Here is an 18,973-nt window from a genome sequence, read left to right as displayed (position 1 = left end):
ACTTGAAACACACACACAAACACACACACACAAACACACACACAGGCACACACACACACACACACACACACACACACTGACACACACACCAAAAGAAATCGAATGGCGAACGTTATTCTGTCAGAGAAACAGGACACTTTTATTGCGGCATTCATAAACTATATGTACAAAGCACCGGATACATTTCATTGCCTCAATACAAAATCTGCATTGACGTCAGTTTCGTTTTCTTCACACACACACTCTCTTGGGCACGTGTCAGTCACGAACTGAACGCACACCGGAGGTTGTTTGATCAGTTGTGTGGGTGTGCTCAGCTGACATTCCGTTCGACGACGGATTGAAACACTGTAACATTCTGCATGAACCCAAGACCAAACCGAACAACGAATCAAATCCAAAAGGCAAAAGCACTTACAGCATGCGTACTTCAAATTACTATTTGACCCAACTTTACCACACACCAGTCCACCATGAAAGCCTAATTATTACGACTATCAACACAAAACTGTAGGCTACATCATCCATGCAAAATTTTCATACGACGAGACGCCAACAAAACTAGCAATATCTGTATTGTATACATGACATAAAAACATATAGACTAACATTACAAACCCAATCATTCGAGATCTTAGCTAGACATAAAACTATGCTGTGAAAGAGTGGCCAGCGATTCTACTTGCACATTTAAAAGATTATCAAAGCATTGATTACTATACACAAAAAGCCACTTACAGCATGCATACTTCAAGTTACTATTTGACCCAACTTTACCACACACCAGTCCACCATGAAAGCCTAAATATTATGACTATCAACACAAAACTGTAGGCTACATCATCCATGCAAAATTTTCCTACCACACGCCAACAAAACCAGCAATCTCTGTATTGTATACATGACATAAAAACATATAGATTAACATTACAAACCCTGTGAAAGAGTGGCCAGCGATTCTACCTGCACATTTAAAAGATTATCAAAGCATTGATTACTATACACAAAACTGAAGTCACTTACAGCATGCGTACTTCAAATTACTATTTGACCCAACTTTACCACAATTAGCAAATTATGACACTGTAGATTGTACGGACAGCTGGTTTCCAATCCATTGTTTACAAACTCATTACTTTATTATCACATTGTAAAAAGACCGATAAGCATTTGAACTGATTCACGCAAAGAAAGGTTCTTTTTTTAAAGACATGTGAATAGACCAGGAACATCTCCACAGGGAATTGTAGTTTTCCACAACGTCACCGGAGAAACACTAACTCAGGCGCAGCAACAGGTAACTTGGAAGCAGAATAACACAGTAATGTATAAATACACTGCAGCATATGGACACAAAACTGAACAAAACACAGCTCAGTCATCCATATCAATATATTATGAGATGGGGGGAGGGGATAGGGGGCGGGGGGAGGAGGGGAGCAAAATAGAACTGTTCACCTCTGTTATCACCAAATAAAATCTGAAACAAATGCTGCTTTGCAGAGGTTAATCAATGTTGCACAAAAATAAGGGAAGACGTTGCGTTGGAGTCTTCTGTCGGATACCATTTCCAATCATTCTGCTGGTCTCACTATTTCCGTTCGCTACTCCACTGCAGTGACAATAGTGCTGGCATTCAGAAACCAGTCCTGTCACAAGTAATTTTCAACCGTGAAACAAGTGCCTCCGCTACAGTTAGACAAACCAAGAGGACTCAAAAGAGGGAAAATGCTTCCAGCTGGAAATAGCTATCCGGTGAGAATCTAACATACAACAAACACATCCACATGGGTGTGTAATCCAAGTCAGTAACATATTCATAAAAAATAACAATTCTTTCTCAATCATCAACGAAGTGCCGTGTTTCAAATCCTAGGCACATATAAACATGGGCTACAATTAGTTAAAACACAACAAAATCGACACAGTCTGCTGACAAAGGCAGCTGAACTGAACCATTGAGTATTGGTTCGTCCCGCCTTTCATGCTGACTTTGTTGTATAAAACAAGTCGTTATAGAAAGCAAATGAAGGCATGATCTTGAATGCATATATCCATCACACACACAGACACATAGACACAGACAGACACAGACACAAACATTGCATAAGGTGGGGTGGCTATCGTCGTACACAGCGCACAAGGAGGAAGGTGGAAGACTCTTCATCCATTAAAACAGAAGTAACACTGAAGGGCGTGCAAATAAAGCTTTAAAAAAATAATCACATAACAGAGTATATAAAAAATACAATCAAAAAACAATGAACAAGAAGAGTGCTGCAACTTTCGATTTTAAACCAATAGATATTGACAGGCGATCTTGACAATAATTTTTTTTTTAAACTAAATACTGAACAGATGCATTCAACAGGACAGATCAACATCGGTAGCGATGTAACTAAGAGAAACATACATGTAGTTGTCCATCGTTTGTCCACCGGTCACGCTTTCCCAGTGATGTTTTGCCCAAAATGAAGAATTTTTTGTAATGACACTCTTCAATGTATTTGGGGGTTTGTCAACTTTGCTGTAAAAAATAACAATCATATTCATGCATTTTGATGAAATTAACACTGGTTGTCAATGGTTACGGCGGCCATTTTGAAAATAAACAATTGATTTTGTGTGTAGGCTCATTCTCCACAGGACAGACATATTGACACCAAACAAGTTTTAAACAGTTCTTTTAGTTGTGTATTACAACACTGCACAGCATTTTCTTCATATCTTTACAAACAAAAAAGTTATTATTTTTAAAATTTTTGCTCTGTTTACACTAACGAAATTGGAAATTTTCATTATTCTGATTTAATATAATTTGGCAAAATGACAAGTTACACAAAATACTTCTGTGCAGTTGTAAACAAGGGTTTTATCAAAATGTAAGCAGAATTTCAAGTGGTTGTGATGATTGTGAGAGGCGTAAGACAGTGTTCTGAATAAAGCAAAATGAGAAAACTGCGTTCAAAGATGGAACATGTGTGAGTGAATGGATGTATGAGATTTAAGAGTCTACACATCCAGTTAGTGCTGTATCCACCAGTTCTGGAAGCCCCCACCAGGCCTAGAAGCCTCCTGGGGCATAAGCTGAGCCATTTTCTGCCAGAAGATTCTTCCTCCTCCCCATTTCCGTAGCCTGCCGTACTTTCTCTCTGCGACGGAGCTGCTTCTGTTCTTGGCTGCGACGACTGTGAGCCAATCTTGATCTGTCCCGCTGCTGTCCAAGTCTTGTGGTGTTATCTCCAACAAAGAGACCTTGAGCAGTCATAAAATTGTGGCTTGCTGTGGACCCCATGTTGAACTCACCAACAGACAGCAACATTGTTACCTCAACCTTGTCGAGAAAAGCGAAGGTGTGTTTGGGGCATCTACTCCAGATCACACCATGAAGGCTTTCGTTGGCATTCTGTATCTTGCCACGGATGCATCTTCTGAGCAGATATGGATCTGCTAACTTCCTGTAGACTGGCTCCAGCTTGCAGAAAATCTCTTTTGAGATGTAAGTGTTCATGTTGCCCTGGTGTCGTGGAGCTGGCTGACCACGAGCTCTGGCTCGGTTGAAGAAGCACCACGACTGTCTTCCTTGAGGGCAAAAAGTATGGTGAGGTGCTGCATCAGTTGAGGTACAGTGCATGACTGAAGCCCACACTGCACGTGCCATATTTTTCACGGTTTTATTGCTTCTGATGGCTTTGGTGTAGTAAGCCTGCAGTTTGCTGATGTTCATCTGGGTCAGCTTGCCGTATCCTCTGCCCCCAAGGGTCACCCCACGCTTGCTGTTGTCTGAAACCAGGTTCCTGAGTGCAGTTCCCAGTCTTTTGGAGACATGGTTAATGCACTCCTCTTTGCTGATCTCAGTGTCATAGGGGTTCAAAGCCACAAGTTCATTGTATGTCTTGCAGTCACCATCTGACAACATAGTGGTGTAGCGAAACTTGTGCTTTTCCACTGACCGGGTCCAAATTTCCTTCGCCCCAGTGACCTCCATCATGCCAGAGGATCCTTCAAAATTCTTCTTGCAGTCCTGCCTGTGGTCTTCCCACTAGATCTGATAAGCATTCTCTCCACACTCTTGCATTCGTTTTCCTGTGGTTTCACATTTTTGGCAAAACTTACTCATAACATGGTAATCAATGCAAATACCAGTAAGCAGATCAATAACACACCCTATCCCGACCTTGGAATTGTGACCCCTGGTGTGCCACGTCCCATCACAACTAACTGCAATGTCAATAACACCACCCACTGACTCGCAGTCAGGATTCAAGACCTTGTGTGCTTCCCTGACAGCTTTGGCAGCAAGCTCTAAGAGGTGTTCTTTCAGTCTGGGAGTAAGCTGTTAATTGCTTCACAGTGACTTTTGAACGTCTCAGAACTAAGTCCAGGGAGGTCCAGGTACTCAAAAAATTTGTTCAGCTTCCTGGCACCAAAGCCACAGAGGATACTAGCAGTGACAGTGCGTCTGGTGATTTCAAATGCACCACTCTCACCAGGCATCCTTGATGAAGTGTAGTTTGCGCCCAGAAGAGAGTCACAGTTTGTGCATACACCCTCTAAATACACAGCAAACCCCCTTTTCATCTCTTCATTCGATGCTAATTTTATGGTAGACTGCCCACATTCTAGACATGACAAAGCAGCAAACAGATTTGCAATTTCGTTCAGGTCACAGATCGTTCAGTTGAAAGGCGAGGTGACGCAAAATTTATCGATCCACTTCTAGTGCTTGCACTCGAACTGTCTGCACTTTTGTCCCTTGAATCACTCAGCTTCCTAGATTTTGAATGGAATGATTTGAACTTCTTCGCACTAGAACCCAATTCTGAGGCGCATGCAGCTGAAGTCGATGGTAGCTCGTTTTGTTCACCCCCCCCTTCCCCCCCCCCCCATCTTGATCGACTGAGCCATCTCCACTTGAGTCCATTCTTTTCCTCTTCAGTTTGCTAGAACGAGCAGCAACCAACTGATTATTTCTAGCAGTCGATTTGTAACGCCTAATTCTGGAAGATGCTTGCTTTCTTTTCCCCATTTTACTTCAAATCGGTCTCAAAATCGAATGCAAACCTTTTCAGTCGAGCTAGCGACGCGTGCTTTGTTTGTTGGTCATTGTGGCGGAAGTAACGATCTGACCAATCAGAAATTAGCTTTTCACAACCGGATGTGGTAATGTACTATATTTAGTAACAAAATGACGTAGTCAGCCTTTTTTGGAAATTTTCGGCTGTTCACTTCGTTCGGGTTTGCTGTTCTAGCTCCTCTAGTGCAGTAAGCTTTGACTCGGGATATTATGGGATGGGCAGGGGAGATAATGACGATTCCAACGATGTGCAACATGCGGTAGTTTGTTGCAAGAACACACTCGTATCCAAGATCTAAAAATGACAATTTTTTTGACAAATTTTCATTTTTGAGAAAACAAACACGCAGGGTAGGTGTAGAAAAGAATTTGTATTACAATAAAGAACAGGTTTTGAGACAAAATGACATTCAAATCTGACAAAATATACATTCCAGTTGACAAAAATGCAAAAAACAAAAAATCATGAAACGTCATGAAAAATCGAAATTTTAGGGGCAAAAACATCACCTTAATGTCGTGGTGTCTGGAAATCTGACATCTCCGCCTCTTCCATCCCTTCCATTCCGAGTCCACACACAATATCCCTCCCCCTCCCCCTCCCCCCCCCCCCCCTCTCTCTCTCTCTCTCTCTCTCGCTCTCAGCCAGGGACTGTATTTATCGGTGCGTATTCGACACCTGAGAAGTCAAAATAGTATCAAAGTACTAATATAATATGATGGTGATCCGATGCCCAAAGATTGGTTATTGATAGTCCTAATGGTGAGATACCCATCATTGTGTGTGGCGATTCATTTCAGGGAATGCTTCCGCGACAGTTCTCACACATTTCTTCAAACCAGAAGACGGAGACATAATAAACCACTGTTGAAAAGTTAACTCAGACAGCAGAGTGTCGGTTTGATTCAATGACAGACACCGTGGGGCAAAATTATAAATAAATAAATAAAAACCAACAAGAACAAACAAATAAACAAACAAACAAATGCAGAAAGAAAGAAAGAAAAACCAGCAAAAACAAAATGGAGTGTCAGGCTCTGCCCCATGACAGGAACCCTTACAATCACGACTGAGTGTGCGAGCGAGCAGCTTGGACCATCAGTTCGTGCCTAGCTTTGCTGTTGACCAGTCACAATTACGTCGCAGTTATTCTGTTGGTGTCATATTTTTATTCGTGGTCTTCGTGTCTATGTTTCTTACCACGGATGATTCTAAAAATAGACACACAAAGCACAAAAAAAAGGGGGGGGGGGGGGACAAAATGGATTTTCCGGTTCTCAGAGATGACCTCTTCGTCTCACAGCTTCGTGGACGCGAGAGCACTGTAGGCCCGCTCAAGGTGTTCAGCATCCCCCGCTTGAGGCTCCAGCTCGAAATACTGAGCTTCTGGAGGAGTATGGTTCTCATCTTCCGTAGTGATGTCGGTGGCGTCGCCGCTGCTGCCGCCAGGAGGACTCTTCAGTTTGGCGTAGTATCCGAATTCATCTTCTTCGGCTCTGGCTCTGCTCAACCTAATGGTGTCGAAGTAGGTTCCCTCCGTCGATCCTGATCCAGCCCCTGTCACGACAATGCTGGGAACGCCGTCCATCCGTCCGGCAAGGCTGTAGCCGCCCGATGGGGACGCGGGGTCAGCACGCTCTGAGTCCTCGACGCGTCGCGCCAAGCTGTAGGGGCTGGTTACCGCGCCTTCCAGGCCAGCAGCGGTGGGTCCTTGGGCTCCGAGTCCTACAGGGATAGGGTCTGGCAGTGGTTCCATATAGCTGTGGGGTCGGTGGTCATCGTCGTCGCGTGGCGAGCGGTGGCCGGATCCGCCACGTGGGAGGTGTTTGCCCTTGATGTAGCGTTCGGCGGGCGGGGGAGGGGCGAAACCCAGCTGGTAACCATAAGGGAGTAGCTTCCCTTCACCCCGTGCAGGCTGTGGTCGGCTGGGCAGCTTGGGTGCCTGCAACGTGAAACACGCAGGACGGGCTATGTTGTTAAGGGCTGCAGGCTCGTCAGCGCTCACACACACACACACGCGCGCGCGCACGAGTGTCTGTAATCCTTAACAACATGGCCCGGCATGTGTGTGTGTGTGTGTGTGTGTGTGTGTGTGTGTGTGTGTGTGTGTGTGTGTGTGTGTGTGTGTGTGCCAACAGACTGAGAGCTACAGAGACAATCAAATTCTCTACTTGTGCATCATACCTTTGAAAAAACCTTTCACACACACACACACACACACACACACACACACTGAGATAGGTAGGTAGGTAGGTAGGTAGAGAGGTACAGTAGACAGACAGACAGAGATACGTGTGTCTGTGTCAATGTGTGTGCCATTTGTATATGCCGGGCTGGGGTGATCGAAGTGGGGTGGGCGCGCGCGCGCGTGTGTGTAACAGATAGATTCATGAGCATCCCCCCCCCCCCCCCCCCCCCCCACCACCCTCCCCCCATCCCCCAGCTGGATGACAACGATGGTCATCATCGATCTCGATGGACACACACCACGTCCTCAATTTCGTGATAAACTGCTGAAGGCTCCTCTGGATCAATCCTGGCCGCAGATTCTTTAACGGAACGCATCTTGTGGTCTTTCCTGAAATACATATAAATAGACGGAGTGTTAATGCAAGAACAAATAAATTCTTTTTCTTCTTCTACTACTACTACTACTGCTGCTACTACTACGAATAATCATGTAATTATCATCATCATCATCATTGTAATCATTATCATCATGACAATAACGCGATGATTTTTATCGAATGTAGCCCTACACATATTTCATATTTCTGATAGATAACCTAGACGACTGAAACACTAAATGGATAAATAAACAAAGAAACGAATCCATAAATTATTTTTTAATCACACAAATACAAACAAAATAAGTAACGAAATGAAAAAAAAGAAGAAAAAAAGAAAGAAAACAACAACAACAAAAAAACAATATAACCAAACACTTTTCGCTGTTGAAAACTGCTTACAATTTCCTTTTGGTTTTGCGGTGTCTGAGGCAAAGAACGACAACTGCGATGATCAGCACGACAAGCAAAAGGGCGACTCCTCCTACTATTGCAATCCTCGCTGGTTTGGGAAAGCGAGGCCTGCCCTGGTCTGCAAATAAATTGGATATAGAAACATCTAAAATTCGATTATTCGGAATTGATGATACCATTGATGATGAGGAGGAGGAAGAGGAGGAAGAGGAAGAGGAAAGGGAGGAGGAAGAGGAGAGAAAGATGGAACCGATGTACTGAAGGACAGAATAAACGACAACAGTAACAACAATAAGATGAAGAGAATGAATAAATCAACAACTATGGTAACAAAAACAACAACAAAAATACATACTTCAAAACAAAATGAAATAAAAACCGCATGTAGAATTGAACAATCGGTCACTCATCACGGTGCCCCTGTGCTGGGACTGACAGCCAGACAACAGAACATCTTGCTGCAGTCTTGCCCATTCCACGAGGCGCTCAGAACTGAAGAGGAACTGGCCCGACCCAACTCCAGTGACTCGCCAGAAGCTCTACGGCTGTCTGGAGGACCTGTAGCGTAGGCTACAGCTGCCTTTGTCACAGAGATTGGGGCATCCATCTGATGAACGAGGAGAAGAAGAAGAACAACAACAACAACAAAAAGACGACGAGGAACAACAACATCATCAACAACAACAACAAAAAGAACAGAAATAAAAACAGCAACAAAGAAGAAGAAAAACAACAACAACAACAACAACAAGACGAACGACGACAACGAAGGAGAAGAACAACAACAACAGCAACAAAAACAAAAACATCAAGAACAACAGCAGCAGCAGAAACAACAAAACGCAATGAAAGAAAATGACTCAAAACGAAAATATTATATATATATATATATATATATATATATATATAAGATTTTTTTTTTTAAGAAGAAAAAAAAGAAGCAAACACACACTGATACACAAGAATCAGTATCGATGGTGATGTTGATGAAAAAAACATACAAGACAGAATGGTCACAGCCGGCAGTACTAACAACAATAACACACACACACACACACACACACACACACACACACACACACACACACACACACAAAGCAAGCAAACAAACAACAACAACAACAACAAAACAACAAAAAAAACTGGCCCTGATGTAATCTCAACAAATATTCAGTACGAAACACTGGGGGAGGAGGGGGTGGGGGGGAGGGGGGGGGGTGACGCTTCTTATTGGCGATTTCAGTGATGACGAGCCGTAAGAGACAAGAGTTCCTGTGGACAAATAAAGACAAACACCAGGACTCCATCAACAATGAGAGCAACTTCAAACAATGAAGCATCGAATCGTTATGAAGAAAAACAACACACACATTTTATTTAACTATGTAAGTTTACAAAGACCACATAACCAATGAGGAAGTCAAAAACAGAATAAGGCAAGCCATTTGTCCCTATGAAGATCTTCTCACCACCATCAAGAGGCGCAAATTAAAATGGTTCGGCCACGTAATAAGAGGAGAGGGGCTTGCCAAGACAGTGCTCCAGGGAACAGTCAGAGGAGGAAGGAAGAGAGGAAGACAGAAGAAGAGATGGGAAGACAACATCACAGAATGGACAGGATTGAAGCTGAGCGAGGCGGTCAAATGTGCGAAAGACAGGGATGGATGGAGAGGACTGGTTGACAGGTCATCTGTAGCGGCAACCGCCATGGGGCAGCTGAGCTGAGCTGAGCTGAGGGACGAGAGAAAAAAGGGACAAATAAGTGGTCTGCCTCAGAGATGACTTGCATTATGTAAACGAATGATTTAGTAGAAACGATGATGAAGGAACAACAACAACAACAACAACACACACACACACACACACACACACACCGCGGAAAAGACGTGTTTTCTCGGGTAACACTCTGCAGGGCCGTATCACACACAAAATATTTCCCTTTTATTTACAACGTTAAAGAAAAAATAATCAAGCTGTGTTCATTTCAGAAACAAAGCAAAATCATAGTAGAGAGAGAGAAAGAGAGGGAGAGAGAGAGATATTTCCCATTGCCGCATTGGTTTTTCCAGTATATTACAATCCATTTCCGTGTCAGATGTATGATTCAGTGGAATGTCGCACCAACGCTACTTCCTTTATATATATATATATATAGTTCTTTTTTTTTTATCATCTTTCTATTTTTATCATCATTGTTTATCATTGCTGATTCCTTTTAAAGCACACGAGCGCGCGCGCACACACGCACGCACACTGTGTCTGTACCTCTGTCAACAACGCTCAATAAACAAGAACGGTAACTTTGTTGATTGGAGATGATGTAGCACTGGCTTGAAGTTGTGTACCTTTATAAAAGAAAAATAAATTCTCCTCACAACTCGCTGATAATTCTTGTCGTGGTTGGTGTATGCTGATTATTTATGTGCTTCCATAACCCAGCGAACTCTGATATAATTATATGGACTGCAGGTCTTTTACGTGCGTAGTTTGATCTTCTACATAATTATGTAAACACACTGAAGAACTGAGGAGGTTCAAGCACTCACATACAGGCCTTAGCATCTGGAGAAAAAAAAAATAAAAAAATCTCCACCCTTAACCCTTGTCCAGCAACCTTCCCAACCCCACCCCCATTCCCACGAGTGGCGATCTAGGTCGAACCCATACCTCAGAGACGTACGTGTTTCTTAATCGCGAGCACACTTGTGTGCTAGTGGCGAGAAAGCGATTGAGTGGAGAGGGCGAAAAGTATACCTTTTCCTGCACGCACAATGAAAAAGAAAGTAATCAAGGAGAGTAGTTGATTTTATCCTTACCTCGCGGCAAAGGTGCTCTGAAGGCTACTTGGCATTGACTCGCAAGAACCAAGCCACACCAGACACGAGGTGGGAGGGGGGGGGGGGGAGGATTTTAAGAAAGAAACAAACACACTTTCCTAGCGTGTAAGAAACGCGCCTCAGGACCCTCAGATCGGCTACCACCTTTATACTTTATATAATATATATTGTGAATATTATTTGTCCCTGAACTAATCTAGATTTCATTCACGCGCGGTCCAATTTTTTTGTTTAGTGTGTATAGTCAGCCATACAGTACCAGCGAGCTCGTTCAGCCGTCGTCTTGGAAATTTCGTATCATTCTCACCCAGCCATCTTTACCATATCAATTTCAGGAGGAAGGTGGCAGAATGGTTAAGACGCTCAGCTGCCAATACAGATAGTCCGTGAGGGTGTTGGTTCGAATCCCGCTCTCGTCCTTTCCAAGTTTGACTGGAAAATCAAACTGAGGGTCTAGTCTTTCGGATGAGACGATAAACCGAGGTCCCGTGTGCTGCACGCACTTGGCGCACTGAAAAAGAACCCGTGGCAACAAGAGTGTTGTCCTCTGGCGAAATCATGTAAAATGAAATCCACTCTGATAGGTACAGAAATATGTAAGCATGCATTCAAGGCCTGACAAGCGCGTTTGGGTTATGCTGCTGTCAGCCATCTGCCTAGCAGATGTGGTGTAGCGCATATATGGATTTGTCCGAATGCAGTGACGCCTCCTTGAGAAACTGAAAATGAAACTGAAAAATCTTTACCAGAAAAAGACTCGAGGGCCAGACAGGAACAGTGGACATGCTCCAACTCATGGTTGAAGAAGGTTCTCGTCATGCTGTTCACGTCCTCGTCACCACACAGGTTTCCAGCATTGCTCGTTTTCAACCTGCCATCACGTTCACACACACACACACACACACACACACACACACACACACACACACACACATTGAAACGCGGATAGAAACAGAGAGTCAAAGACAGACGATATACAGTTAGTTATTTAGTAATTTAGTCACGGTTAGCAAACGTTAGGAAATGCGCCTCCTAAAACGTATGTTTCTTGGATCGCAGAGAGAGAGAGAGAGAGAGAGAGAGAGAGAGAGCAGACAGTGCGTTTAAAATACCTGCACACCGTTTCGACGGTTTCATCGTCGTCTCCCTTGCTATCCGTAACGCACTTCCAGAGTTTGACCCATGAGCTGTTGAGCTGCTCTCTGCCCAAGTTAAACTTCCCGTCAAGTTTGTCTCCAATGGTCTGGCGGATAGCGCGTCGCTCTTTCTCCGTACACTCCTTCTTCAGAGTCGTGTAGTGTCCCCCGCCATTTGCGAACATTAATCTACAGAGAACACACACACACACACACACACACACACACACACATATATATATATATATATATATATATATATATAATACACACTTGCAGAAAGAAGAAACCACAACAACACCACTTTGATGTCAAGTTGACTAAATTTTCGCCTGTATTGGCTTGATCACAGTTACAGCCTCAATGGTTTAAAACACACATGCAGTCTTTTATTATAAGCCTCTGGGTAAAATTAACTAAGAACAGAAAAAGAAAATGGATATAAAATTCGAATTATTTACAGTCAGAAAATCATGCAGGGAAAGCTGCTGTTGGCCTTAGATTAGACATATATATATATATATATATATATATATATATTTATTTTATTTTATTTTTTTTTTTTTTCTTTTCATGATGCTTATTAAATTTGTAACCTTTAGATGTTTGTGAGACAAATCAAGATGGTTGTTCTTTCCCTTTTAACAATGACAACAACAACAAAAACAATCGTCATCATATATTCATCTTGAGGGGATAAACCATCCGTACAACCACTATTTAGCTGAGCGTGCATGACAGTACCATGCATTATCGTCACTCAAAATGCGTATATAGTAGTCTCATGTACACCAGTAACAAGACAAACAATAAGAAAAACAAAAGAAAAACCATCCGTCCTTATACCCGCTATTTAGCTAGCATGTGAATAGGCGGTGTGCAATCACAGGTACCTTAAGATGAAGATAAAACAATACAATACAAAACAATACATCTTTCTTCGTCCATCTGGGCATTTATTTCGCGTCTTAGACTCGAGTACTCTTTCTCAAGTGAAAAGGTGTTGGGCATACCACAGTTGTCTGCTGGAGGTGAGTCAACTCAGTGAGTGGAAATCGCAGTTCAACTCACTAACTTGATGTTGGAGGAGACAGGGTATCAGGGTGGAGTGTAGGCGTAGGGGGGTAGGGGTAGGGGTGGGGGTGGGGGGTGCCAAGGCCGGGGAAAGAAGGGGAAAAGGAGGGGAATGGAAGGGCAACGAATGGTAAGGGAGTTAATCGAAGTTTCACTCCCTGACATTAGAAAAGTCCCTGAAGTTGTACAGTGCCCAGGCGAGAGATGCACCTGGCTTTCCATAAAATTTCGGTACAGGCAGTCTTCGCGGCTGTTATACCAAAGTGCTGCCACTGTAATATGTGTGTAAGGTTATGTTGTCCAGATTTGAAGTGGTTTGCTACTGGAATGTCTTTTCGGGTCAGTATGTTGTCCCTGTCTCGCATGCAGCAGAAGATTCAGACATTCTTCAACACCTGTCTGAGGCGCATCTACAAGATCCGATGGCAGGAGAAGATCTGAAACGAAGGTCTGTGGGAGCGAGCGGGACAGGAACCAGTGGCCAAGCAGATACTGCGGAGGAAGTGGGGCTGGATCGGACACATCCTCAGGAAGCCAGCGTCCAGCATCACACGCCAAGCCCTGACCTGGAACCCGCAGGGAAAGAGGAAGAGAGGCCGGCCTCGCAACAGCTGGAGGCGAGATACCGAGGCAGAGCTGAAGCAGCAAGAGACCAACTGGACTGGAATGGCCAGAACAGCCCAGAACAGAGTGCGATGGCGAGGGGTCGTCGATGGCCTATGCTCCACCAGGAGCGATGGGCAAAATGATGATGATGATGTTGTCCCTGTGTTCTTTGAAGTGATCATTGCGGGTTCTGTAACGGTCTCTCCCTCTCCCACCCCCACCTCACCCACATCCCACCCTCATCAAGTCAGTGAGCTGAACTACGATTTCCAGTCATTGTGTTGAACTGACTCGCCCTCGACAGACTACTGTGGCCTGCCAACACCTCTATGCTTGAGAACGAGTCTAAGACTCGAAACGGTGTTTTACCTTCATCTTAAGGTACCATTGATTTTACACCACCTATGATAATTTTAAATTTCGTTTTACAAGGTCCAGCAGTCATCATTTTATTCGTCTGTAGCACGCGTATGTCGAAAATAATAATAATAATAATAATAATAATAATAATAGGAGATATAGGCCATTTATAACCGTCACCACATTTTAGCTGACGATTAGGACATACCCGCAGATGTTGGTGAGTCGTGTGCTCTCGCCACCCAGAATACTGTGGTAGTTCTCCGCGCTGTACAGTTCTTGCGTGCAAGCCGAGAACTGCTGACATTTCTTTTGCAGAGTCTGAAGGTTGTTTTTGATGTACTCAGTGTGCTTTTCTGTATGGGGACAAAACCAACAAAGAGATAAGAAAAGAGAGAGAGAGAGAGAGAGAGAGAGAGAGAGAGAGAGAGAGAGAGAGAGAGAGAGAGAGAGAGAGAGAGGGGGGGGGGGGTATAGACAGACTGAGACGGTACGACAAACGTTACGTCAACAAAGAGAAAAAGATATGAGTGAGACATAGACATAGGCATAAAGATAGGGTTAGTTTCACAAACCAACATAGGGAATGCAGGCTGTTCACTCATTTAAACATGCATCTTGTCTATCGTCGTGCCAGGTATGTTGATATTAATATGATTTACTTTTAAAACGAAACCTACCATCAGTTGCCCAGCCAGCCAGCCAGCCAGTCAGCTTTCCAGCCAAGTAACAAAGACAACGTCTCATTTGGTTTGGCCCACACTCTGTCAACGGTGATTGTATGTATAGAAGTCGTGTTCGACTAAGACCAGCTGGACAGTATGCAACTGCTGTCCCGACCACCTGGGCAAGAATTTGATCATAGTGGTGAGTGCCAGTCTTGCCAGAGTTGCATCTCCACTCTCTCGGTCATGAGGGTTTTAATGACAGTGTTAAAGGCACAAGAAAATGATGTGACCTTTCGTGACCACTAACAGTGCGACGTGTGGCGTCACCATGTTGCCAAAAGGAAGAAAAAAAAATTACAGCGCATGACCATATAATAACGTCATAGAATGCTGACCTCCAGGCAAGAATTGCTTGCATCATTCTCTGTGTGACATCATGTTGGTCTCTTCAGAAAGGTGGTGACAGAAATCTCTCACGGATGCAACAGTAAACTTGTTTCCTTAGACTAAAACGATATGAGTCTACAGTCAATCAATACAGTTTACGTGTTGCAATGTTAGTGGAATCTTTAAATAAATAAAAAAGAAGAAATCAGTATGGTCGTGAGGTTAACTGACTCGAGATTGTCTCTTATCTATCTACTATAACATTGCGATGGAATGCTCAGCTATAGTTGCAGCCATCAGATGGGAGCGTAAATCGCCGCTCTTCTGTATGCATAAAGTTATCATCATACATCACGCATCTTGGGTTCAGGATACATAAATAAACGCATCTAAAATTTGACGTCCTTTACGATAATCACTTTTAACGCTTTTGATGTTGTTGTATAACAGTTTCAGTTATATCTGATTTAGCTCTAGGCTATTTATATACTGAAAGAAAATCAGTTCAAACAACAACAAAATATAACCGCAGTTATCCTACTAAGAAAAGTGTAACAGTAAATATGTCTTCCTTGCGGTTTGGCATATCAGTGTTAAAACCCTGAAATTTGCAACTTTTTTTCTTTTCAGCGATGTGACTCTCAACTGAAGACAAGGCGAGCTGAAGGAATACTGTATTCGCGTAACGTTGACGTCAGTTAAATCCTGCTGTAAAGATCTGCGCACACAGACGAAAACTGCGGAACTCAGCAGGAATCGAGCCGGGAGAATCTGAACATGACTTCTCGAACGCAGTTATCACGGCTCACCGATTTCATCCTGACATTTACTACGCTGTCATTTGTTCGCGTTTTTTTTGTTTTTGTTTTTGTTTTTTTGTTTTTTGTTTTGTTTTTTTGCTGCTCCATCAAAGCACAGGCAATATCTCATCTAAAAATACTTCATTGAAGAAATCAAATATATATATAGATAGATAGACAGATATGCTGATGACTTGTCTGATGATATTACGACGAAGTGTCTGATCCTTTGGATTTACAAGCTTCTGGTGTTATAATATATATATATATATATATATATATATATATATAATATATATATATATATATATACAGAGAGACACAGAGAGTGTGTGTGTGTGTGTGTGTGTGAGAGAGAGAGAGAGAGAGAGAGAGAGAGAGAGAGAGAGAGAGAGAGAGAGAGAGTTTCTTTTTTTTTTTTTCCCTTTCACAAACGACTTGTAGCATTTATATCATGCACAAAAGCTCTCAACGAGTTAAAAAGAGTGAAATACAAGCAGTGTTTAAGGGCCCTACCAACTGCTTTCGTCACCAAGCCAGTTACACAGCCACCTGTACTTGCATTGCGTTTGAAGATTATAAGCTCATTGGCTGCAATCAAGGAGCAAAGTGGCTGAATGGTTAAGACGCTCATCTGTCAGTACAGTGTCCGTTAGGGTCTGGGTTTGAATCCCGCTCTCGCCCTTTCTCCCATGTTTGAACGGAGAATCAAACTGAGCGTCTAGTCGTTCAGATGAGACGATAAACCGCAGTCCCATGGAGCACTGAAAAAACTCGTGCGGCAACCAAAGTTTTACCCTTTGGCAAAATTCAGTAAAAGAAAACCACTCTGATACACACACACACACACACACACACACACACACACACACACACACACACACACACACACACACACACACACAGAGATATATATATATGTATATGCCTAGCAAATATATCTGCCTGGCAGATGTGGTGTAGCGTATATGGCTTTATTTGAACGCAGTGACGCCTCCAGTGATGAGAAACTGGATACGCCCGTCCACATAAGCCTGTCATTTTCAATTTTGAACTGAGTTACATGTTACACACCACGTTGTTCCGTACTTATCAAAACGTAGTGGACGCAGTCTATCCGTCCGGTGGACTTTTGACACACGTCAACAATCAGTACGAACGCACCGTTTCCAGGCGGATGTACGAACGTTCGTCTCTTGACGTCAAACATCGCAACAGGTTAGAAGGTTCAGTACACATCTGCCACCAACGCTCAAACGTTCAGACACAGTTCATAAGTGGAAATATGTAATTAACCAACCCTTTTCTTGCATACGTGCATGCGCTTGTTCTTGTTGTTGTTGTGTGTCTGTGTCTGTGTGTGTGTCTGTGTGTGTTTTGCTGAAGCTTCGCGTGGATATTTTGAATGGGCGCTACGGAAGTGTTCATCATGACGATGATGATGACAATAATGATGATGATGATGATGATGATGAAATGTCATAGTTGCTACTGCTGCTTGTTGACTGAATTGATGCTTGGTTGGTCACTCCGGACGTTTGTCGCTTGGTATGATTACTGACTAAACGGTGGCGGAATAAGACACAGTTCATAAGTGGAAATATGTAATTAACCAACCCTTTTTTTGCATACGTGCATGCGCTTGTTGTTGTTGTTGTTGTTGTTGTTGTTGTTGTTGTTGTGTGTGTGTGTCTGTGTCTGTGTGTGTTTTGCTGAAGCTTCGCGTGGATATTTTGAATGGGCGCTACGGAAGTGTTCATCATGACGATGATGATGACAATGATGATGATGATGATGATGATGATGATGAATGTCATAGTTGCTACTGCTGCTTGTTGACTGAATTGATGCTTGGTTGGTCACTCCGGACGTTTGTCGCTTGGTATGATTACTGACTAAACGGTGGCGGAATGAGACACAGTTCATAAGTGGAAATATGTAATTAACCAACCCTTTTCTTGCATACGTGCATGCGCTTGTTGTTGTTGTTGTTGTTGTGTGTGTGTCTGTGTGTGTCTGTGTCTGTGTCTGTGTGTCTGTGTGTGTCTGTGTGTGTTTTGCTGAAGCTTCGCGTGGATATTTTGGATGTGCGCTAGGGAAATGTTCATCATGACGATGATGATGACAATGATGATGATGATGATGAAGAATGTCATAGTTGCTACTGCTGCTTGTTGACTGAATTGATGCTTGGTTGGTCACTCCGAAAGTTTGTTGCTTGGTATGATTACTGACTAAACGGTGGCGGAATAATTCAGCTGGTTGTCCGACAGGTTGCATGAGTGAGTGAGTGGTCGCCGTACGACTGACTGCATGGTTTATTACCAACTTCCCCACCCTCTACTTGCTGTTGGATCACGTTGTGAGAATAACAACGCCTTTGTTCCACACGTGTATCTTAAGTGTTCTAATATCGCACTGTAAACAGAGCATGAGTAATTAAAAAACAACAACAAAAAAACAAAAAACAAAAAAAAACAAAAAAACAAGAGAGGCAAGGCCTTCAAGACTCACTGGTGATACACTTTAAAAAAAAAACCCAAGCTTTTTATGTATTGAGTATAATTTCAAGATGTAATGTTTGAGATGAGAAAGATCAGTTTAAAGCAAATTAAGTCCCCTAGCATTAATTACAGAGTAATTTCCCTTTTTCACTATCTGCACCAAAACGTTTGCAAAATAAATAAAACTTCCATGCTTAGCAAAAGAAGTTCCTGTTTGAACAAAAAAATGATAATAATGACTGCTCTTGTTGTTGGGTCAGAATATCAGATCAAAGTGCCAAGTTTAGAGAATACAAAAAAATATAAATATAACAGTAAATGCAGTTTGCATATAATTAGGCTTCATTCTTTATTTTTTTTGTGCCCATCCCAGAGGTGCAATATTTTTTTAAACAAGATGACTGGAAAGAACTGAATTTTTTCCTATTTTTATGCCAAATTTGGTGTCAACTGACAAAGTAGTTGCAGAGAAAATGTCAATGTTAAAGTTTACCACGGACGCACAGACACACACACACTCACACAGACAACCGAACACCGGG

General features: G+C 42.8%; 2 protein-coding genes across 4 annotated transcripts in view; both read right to left on the bottom strand.

Moving 5' to 3' along the window:
* Positions 1-112: 112 nt before the first annotated feature.
* Positions 113-4,876, bottom strand: LOC143292431 (uncharacterized). The gene has a single exon (XM_076602706.1). The coding sequence runs from the start codon at positions 3,989-3,991 to the stop codon at positions 3,065-3,067; it is 927 nt and encodes a 308-aa protein (XP_076458821.1). The 5' UTR covers positions 3,992-4,876; the 3' UTR covers positions 113-3,064.
* An 818-nt stretch (positions 4,877-5,694) lies between these two features.
* LOC143292430 (uncharacterized) overlaps positions 5,695-18,973 on the bottom strand; it is a 21,740-nt gene continuing 8,461 nt past the window's right edge. For 2 of the 3 annotated variants that reach the window (XM_076602704.1, XM_076602703.1), the window contains 6 exons: positions 14,281-14,428; positions 12,009-12,221; positions 11,643-11,767; positions 8,048-8,177; positions 7,566-7,656; positions 5,696-7,020 (listed from right to left, as the gene is read on the bottom strand). In XM_076602704.1, coding sequence (XP_076458819.1) covers positions 6,376-7,020; positions 7,566-7,656; positions 8,048-8,177; positions 11,643-11,767; positions 12,009-12,221; positions 14,281-14,428 — 1,352 coding nt within the window. In that variant the 3' untranslated portion in view covers positions 5,696-6,375. Of the gene's footprint in view, positions 7,021-7,565; positions 7,657-8,047; positions 8,178-11,642; positions 11,768-12,008; positions 12,222-14,280; positions 14,429-18,973 lie in introns of all 3 variants that reach the window. The other variant, XM_076602705.1, reaches the window with a different exon arrangement.

This window comes from Babylonia areolata, chromosome 18, assembly GCF_041734735.1.
Source record: "Babylonia areolata isolate BAREFJ2019XMU chromosome 18, ASM4173473v1, whole genome shotgun sequence".
NCBI classification, from domain to species: Eukaryota; Metazoa; Mollusca; class Gastropoda; order Neogastropoda; family Buccinidae; genus Babylonia; species Babylonia areolata.
This window is presented reverse-complemented; position numbering and strand designations above follow the sequence as displayed.

Bases quoted from the DNA above. Each gene is read 5' to 3' on its own strand.
- LOC143292431 (XM_076602706.1), bottom strand. From the start codon at position 3,991: ATGATGGAGGTCACTGGGGCGAAGGAAATTTGGACCCGGTCAGTGGAA.